Source organism: Aplysia californica, unplaced genomic scaffold (assembly GCF_000002075.1).
Source record: "Aplysia californica isolate F4 #8 unplaced genomic scaffold, AplCal3.0 scaffold00740, whole genome shotgun sequence".
NCBI lineage: Eukaryota > Metazoa > Mollusca > Gastropoda > Aplysiida > Aplysiidae > Aplysia > Aplysia californica.
Genome location: NW_004798010.1, coordinates 341,912 through 349,569, shown reverse-complemented (window position 1 = coordinate 349,569; position 7,658 = coordinate 341,912). Strand labels below are relative to the sequence as shown.

At 39.2% G+C, this 7,658-nt stretch overlaps 1 protein-coding gene across 1 annotated transcript in view; it reads right to left on the bottom strand.

Annotated features, from left to right (window-relative positions):
- Positions 1-2,651: 2,651 nt before the first annotated feature.
- LOC101847690 (thioredoxin domain-containing protein 3 homolog) overlaps positions 2,652-7,658 on the bottom strand; it is a gene marked incomplete in the record, with an annotated part of 55,992 nt that continues 50,985 nt past the window's right edge. The window contains 3 exon segments of the mRNA XM_005108985.3: positions 2,652-3,467; positions 4,964-5,074; positions 7,374-7,568. Coding sequence (XP_005109042.2) covers positions 4,983-5,074; positions 7,374-7,568 — 287 coding nt within the window.

Below are 7,658 nucleotides of genomic sequence, written 5' to 3'. Positions count from 1 at the left end.
TACCGCCCGCCTGTTTCATTGCTCCCTGTATCGCTATCAGTTCAGCAGTAAGAATAGAAGTATAATCTGTTATTCGTAAAAAAAAAAAAAAAGAATCCTGACCCAGTAGGTTCATCCTCCTTGGATCCCTCAGTGAAATACTGGGTATGGTGACTATAATATAATAAAAATAAGTCATGAATATGTTTTGTTTTTCATTGATGCGTATTTGTCTTCTCTCTTTTTTTACTTTGTTGTTTAGTGCTAGGTCCACATTAATGTCACAATATTCCATAAGGGAAGTTCTTGTTTCAGTGTAGTGGACATTATTTTTTTAACTTTCAAAGTTCCCATTATCGCCTAATTTATGTGCTTTCTACAATGCCGTTTTTAATTTTGAGATGTTTGTTTGCGATCTTGATTATTCTGTCTCTGTAGACATTCCTAGCATTGCTTTCTCTATTATAATTTACTCTATGCCATAGTTTCACCTTGCTTTGCTGCTTTCTTATCCAAAGAGGGGAGATTTTGGTCAGGACTGATAAAGCCATGCTGCTTGCAGCGCGTGTAGAATTGGGGATTATTCTCAATGCTGAATTTTGAATGGTGTCCAGTTTCTTTAGTTGACCTTTTGCTCCCTGGTCGAATATTTCCTCTCCATAGGCAAGTCTTGGTAGTATCAGATTTTTGTATATCAATGTTTTTATTTTTGAATTTAACCCCCAGGTTTTTCATGCTGTGTATTTCAAAATATTAAGGGTGTTGATTCCTTTCTCATATTTTTCAGCTATAATATGCTCCTTGAACTGGAGGAATTTGTCAAGAAGTCAAGATATTTGCAATTGAAAAAGGTGGGGTCGTCTGGTTTCGGAGGTAAAATTATCCAGAAAATGGCAGCCAAAGTTTGGTGATTCCCATAGCTTTAGAGTGCTTGGAAACTGAAAATGTACAATTTTTGTGCTGTTCTTAATTGGACATAAAAGATGTGGAGCCAAACAACAAAAAATTGATAAAAATTGCCAAACTGGCGGGAAAATGTAGTTTTCTTTGATTTCATTATTTTGACCAGCACCTGATTTCACCACGACGCCTCACATATGGTCGCTTTTCAGGACAAGCGGGCTAACCCAGATTTCGGGGGTTTCCAGAAATCTTGACCAAAAGTGGGCATTGCCCTACCTATAGGAGAAGTTTGATTTCAATGGTGTGTATATATTTGTTTGGTTAAAGAGAAAACTCTCCTTGTATTTTAAAGCAACTGAACAAGGGGCAAAAACTTTACCTTTGATTTTCTCTAAACAGCATTTTTAGGGATAGCCCCCATATTGTGCTTAAAAGTGACAATATGTCCGGAGGTTTTTGAGTGAAGAATGGGGTGAAGCAGGGCAGCCTGTTAGCACCGACACTTTTCAGCATCTTGTTGTCATTCAACTCTAAAAACCTTTCTACTGTCACTCCTTGACTCCTTCTCACTGCTGTCTTTCTACTGCTACTCCTTGGCTTCTTCTTACTGCAGTCTTCCAGCCACATCCCTATCTTCTGGCAGGAAAGATCTACACCTAGCCTTCTCGGACAAAGGTGAAAAATCTCGGAGGTCCCGTGTGCATGTTAAAAATCCCTTGGTGGTCTAAAATCGATAAGAGTAGGCTTCGGCGGCCACACGCGCAAAATTCAAAATTTCCTACCAACTGAAAATGTGAGGTATAGTGGTGAAATCAGACGCTCGTCAAAAAAATGAAAGTAAAAAAAATGGCATTTTTCTGCAGGTTTGGGAATTTTTATCTAATTTTTATCTAATTTTTGTTTTTTGGCTCAACACCTTCCATGCCCCTAAAGAACACATTTCTGTTTTAAAAATTTTTTTTTTTTAGTAGAGGTTTTTATGGCACTCGCAACTGCATAGGGTCATATGAGCGCATTTCTGTGTGGATTTCACTTTAAAAGTTGATTAAAGGCAGAGAAAAATGTAACTTTTCAGTTTCCACGGACTCTCAAGCTAAAGAAATAACTCAAATTTCGCGGCCATTTTCTTGCTAATTTTACCTCTGAAACCAGATGACCCTCACCTCCTTCAATCGCCAATATCTTGACTTGTATCTGACATAGATGGATATTTTTTTCATCAAAAGCTCGTCAATTTTTGAGCAAATGGGGTTATTGGCATCATCTTAAAGCCTGTTCATTAGCCCTCCTTTGAATGAAAAAAAATTTCCATCTATGTTGAATAGAAGTCGAAATATTTGCAATTGAAGTAGGTCAGGGTCGTCTGGTTTCAAAGGTAAAATTAGCGAGAAAATGGCTGCCAAAGTTTAACTTGGAAAGTGAAAATTCACATTTTTTGTGATTATAGTCAATTTTTTTTTCTCCCAAAAATCCACACAAACATGTGTTTTAAGCTGACATAAAAGGTGCTGAGGTAAAAAAAAAAGAAAATTAGAAAAAAAATTGCTCATCGGCCAAAAAACCCCTTGATCTCTTTGATTTCATAATTTTGACGAGCGCCTGATTTCATCATGCCTCACATAATACCTGTAATATGACCTTAAACAGTTGCGAGCGCCATAAAACACTCACGAAAAAGACAACAACAACAACCCCCCTCCAGAAAAACCTGTAGATTTTAGAAGAGGATCAAGCGTACTAAAGAAAAAACAGTAACATATATATATAGAGGTGGACTCATTTCCAGTATCTGTCTTTATTTCACTTGCAATACAAATTCATATTTTATAGATCTATATACAGAAAACATTCAACATTCCCTTTGTATCACATCATGGTTGAAGCAAACCTACATGCTCAAAAAAAGCAAGAGAATAAATACCATGGAGTGTTTGCTTGGGGTGTTGAAATCACATGGAAAATTTCGAAGGCGAATGGACGGACGGGTTGGAAGGCTAGCAAAGAAGAAGATGACAGGACTTGAGCAGTGGAATGCTGATAGTTTTTTTCTTTTAACCAAAACAATAAATAGGGAAACTATGAGTGAATGTGCTTAAATATACCCAATGTCTCTGGTTTCTGCTATGACTTGCTTTGGCTGAAATGTTCTTTTCAATCAGCTTAACACTTTGCAGTCACACAGCCAGCAGTACAAAATACCCCATCTGGTCACCCAGCCAGGAGAGTGACTGCAACAGACTTCTCGGCCCTGGCGCAGAACTGCGTCAGGTGACTGGAACGGACAATTTTCACCGTCGCATTATTGCGCCAAGTGACCGCAAAGTGATAAACAAATAGAAGCACGGTAATCTGCAGCTAGAGATGACAGATATTTTTGCTCAGGGATAATGTACAGGAATGTTTTAGGAGTTTATTCAGTTCTAGAGTTTATGTTTGGAATAACTGCACGTTGGTAGTTTCTTGTGTCAAGTCACATCCTGCTGTCAAGGTGGCCTTGTGTAAAGATGAACTGTTAGGATCCAAAAGTACGTCCTTTCTTGCTGTTTTGGTGGTCTTGCCAGTTCCTTTGCTCTAATTTGATATACCTGAAAGAAAAACCAAATATTTCATTAAATAGGGTATACTGACATCAAAGCTGGTGAGTCAAAATAAGACCAAGTAATAAAAACAAAAAAAAACAACCCCCAAAAAGTTTGTTTCTGTAAAATTTCAAAGCCTTACTAAACATGATTGATCAGTTTTAGAAAGCAGTACAGTTAGAGTCTGCTTATTTCACTACAGAAATGTTTACGTCTGCTTACGTTCATCTCGGGAAAGCTAAAAAAAAACAACCCCATCCCCTGAACTATTCACTGGTTGCTGTTTATTTTAGTAGAATAAAATATTCATTTGATTTAAAATACAAAGTTGTTTTTTGTGTGTTTTTTTTGGGGGTGGGGGGGGTTGATAGGGTTGGGTTTTTGTTGTTGTTGTATGTGCACTCCTTTTGAAGCAGTATTACAATATGGATCATTTCAAAGGGGAAAAATAAGCTGGGCCCATCTCCAGAGACTGAGCAAAAAGAAAAGGCGTCTAGGAGGTACAAGAAAAGTGATTCCAGGCATGAGTAACGTTTTCTAACACGAGTCTCCAGGCTAGTCAACTAACCCACAACATCCACAAAGTTTAAAAAGGAAACTTGATAGTGAAACAATAAATGTGAGGCATCTTGGTGAAATCAGGCATTTTTCTCCTGGTTTGGCAATTTTTATCGAATTTTTGTTTTTCAGCTCACTATCTTTTGTGTCCATTTAAAAACACATTTCTGTGTGGGTTTACCGAAAAATGTTGATTAAAAGAACGAAACCTGTAAATTTTCAGTTTTCAAAAACTTTCAAGGTATGGAAGTCACCAAACTTTGGCAGCCATTTTCTCGCTAATTTTATCTCTGAATCTGGTGACCTCCACTTCATTCAATCGCAAATATCTCGACTTCTATAGAATTCTATTCAAGATTAAAGGTGTTGAGTCAAAAAACAAAAATTTGATAAAAACTGTCACATGGACAGAAAAATGCCAGTCTCTTCAATTTCATTTTTTTGACCAGCACCTGATTTCACCACAATGCCTCACAAATAATCTTTTCCCCAGAGTCAAATTCTACTCTTTCTTTTTTTTTTTTTCATTCAAAGAGGACGGTAGAACTAATCCATACACTAGATATAGTCTAGGGACAGATTTCTCCGTTCCCATCAGCTTCTGCAGTGTCCGTCCCACTCACCACTGAGTACCAGTGGGCACAAGGCCGGGGGAAAGTCAGGGACAGATATTGTTTTTGTAGACGTTTTACAGCGCTCGCAACTGCATAAGGTCATATCAGCGCCAGAAGATTAGAGGTGTTACAAGAGAGTAACAAACATAAAAAAGAAGGAGGGGAGATAAGGACGATAGATGTTTGATAGGAAAGAAGGAGCAAACCACACCAGAGCACCCGCCAACCACCCGCAGGGACAGACACTACACTTGAACTTAGCCAAAAGGCCGAGAAGCAAAGTTAACTCAAAACAGACAACAACAACAACGATGATGACAGATAACTGACCCTATCTTGTCGGAGTGTCCTACGACGCAGTTGTCTCCCCAGCTGTGGTCTGGTCAGCTGCCGCTGTGCCCTCCGTCGTTTGGTCGGCCGTCGTTTCTCCCGCGGTCTCATCTGTCGGGGAAGGAAGGAGGGAGGGAGTGAGTGAGTGATAGAAGAGAATGTTTCACCATGTGTCTCATCTGTCGGGGAAGGAAGGAGGGAGGGAGTGAGTGAGTGAGTGATAGAAGAGAATGTTTCAGCATGTGTCTCGTCTCTCGGGGAAGGAAGGAGGGAAGGAGGGAGTGAGTGAGTGATAGAAGAGAATGTTTCAGCGTGTGTCTCGTCTGTCGGGGAAGGAAGGAGGGAAGGAGGGAGTGAGTGAGTGATAGAAGAGAATGTTTCAGCGTGTGTCTCGTCTGTCGGGGAAGGAAAGAGGAAGTGAGGAGAGGAGAAGAATGTTTGAGCACGTGTCTCACATTCACTGAGTTAATTCCTGACGCTGAACATTTCCCACAGACCCAGCCTTTTCTGCCAAAACGTTCAGACTGCCGGATCAGGTACGGAGAAATTGGGGGAAAAACATCTGTAAATGACACATTTTCAAAATACATAATATTATTGTCAAGATAACATAACACATTAGATTCTATATAGGCCAACTATGTAGGAAAATTTGGCGAAAAAGTGTGAGACCCTGAAACACAAAAACTATAAAACTACAGCAGAGATTGCTACAACAAATCAGTAGACCATCAGAGACACTAAGAACTTGGAAACTATGAGAGTAAAATAGAAAGACAACACTACTAAACGTAGTCCTACTATCGACACAGTTGCGTACGAAATGATGAGGTCTTGGTAAGTGTACGGACACTTTCCGCAGTCAACATTTTGACAACTGTCTCTTGCTTATCACCATCATAGACCTACAAAAGACTTCCAGTTTGTTCCTGGAGACAATTATCATTTGGCACACCTACCCGGTGACAAACAAGAAAATAACAACCCAAAAACGAAAACGTAAAAACGGTTAACCGGAAAAAAATAACCAGAACAACTAAGATATTATAATTCTACACTTTCACTATACAAGAACAGCTTTGGATCCATTGAGAATAAAAAAAAATTACATTATACATTAATGGAAGAAAAACTTGGAAGTTTAATACTGGTACTGCAAAATCAAGCATAGACAGTTTATCCAAAAATTGCGCTCGAAGATGAATGCAAAGAACAAGTTTTTCTCTCCGTTTTCATTCAATATCATTTCCTTGTCAATAATATTGACATAACGGCGGCATCTTCCCCGCAAAATTTTTAAAATGTGAAAAAACCCGCAGAAAAGAGGTTCTTGAATGAAAGTGACTCAAATAAAGCCTAATACATCAAATTGGTAAATACTACTGTTGAGTTTAACTAAATAAATACTAAACAGAAAAACATTGACAATTTAAAAAAAAACCATAATGCGTAAAAACAGCAAAAGGAAACATGAACATGAAAATGTAATCGTATTTTGATGAGGGTCCCCTTGAAGGAGACTATTTTCAATCGAATTTGATCCTGCTTTCGGTAAATTCCTGAGGAAGAAGATATAGGGGAGACGGAAGATTACTCAAACTGAATCCTATTTCAATGAAGGAATCACAGGACATTCCAAGGAGGAAAAAAAGGAAAGGATAAATAGAAAAATAAACAACAACAGATGAATCCCAGAGAAAGAAGCAAAGGCTGGCAAACCTTCCACACGTATTTCTGAACAGACTGTTCTTTTTAAAAATTAAAGTCTGAATCAACCACCCACAAAAACATTATCAAACTATTGCTCTGACAATGGTGTGAACATTCATTACGAGTGTACGATACAATAATTTTTGTGAACATTCTGAATAATTCCTTATCGACAACACACAAATTGAGTAAAATACTATTCGGCGACACATGTGAGTCAGAAACAGTAACAACAAACATGATCCACTGCAAAAGCAAGACAAGGAGCTGTGTGCTGGTTACATTCATGTGCTGACATCAAACTGTTTCAGAACCATCAGCATATATGGTCGCTGTTAAGGACAAGCGGGCTAACCCAGATTTCGGGGGTTTCCAGAAATCTTGACATACACCAAAAGTGGGCATTGCCCTACCTATAGAAGTTTGGTTTCATTGGTGTGTATATTTGTTTGGTTATAGAAAAAACTCTCCTTGTCTTTTAAAGAAACTAAACATGGGCCAAAAACTTAACCTTCGATTTTCTCCAAACAACATTTTTCGGGATAGCCCCCTTGTGCTTAAAAGCGACCATACCAAGTCTGAGGTCCAAATAACAAGGCCAACAACGAGTAACATGTTACATTCTGTCAATTGCTGTGATGGAAATTCTTGTATCATGTAAGCGTGTCCCTGCAAACTAAAGTTCTGAACGGCCACAAACCTTTCTTCCCCGCTACTTCCCCTGAGGAGGCAGAACTATCGCCTGCAGCGGGCGTGGCCTCCGATTGCTGAGCGGAGTCGTCTGCCTTAGGTGCCTCTGTCTTTGGTTCCTCCGCTTTTTCCTCTTTCTGCTCGGTTTGTCCGGCCACAGGAGCTGCTTCCGCCTGCTTGTCTTCCTCTTTAGCGGCAGGGGAAGCTACTCAGTGTGGTGTGAGAACAACGGCAAGTGGTGAGAAAGACAAGCAAACGTGTGCACAAACACAGCACTCTAAGGTATCCAATAAAA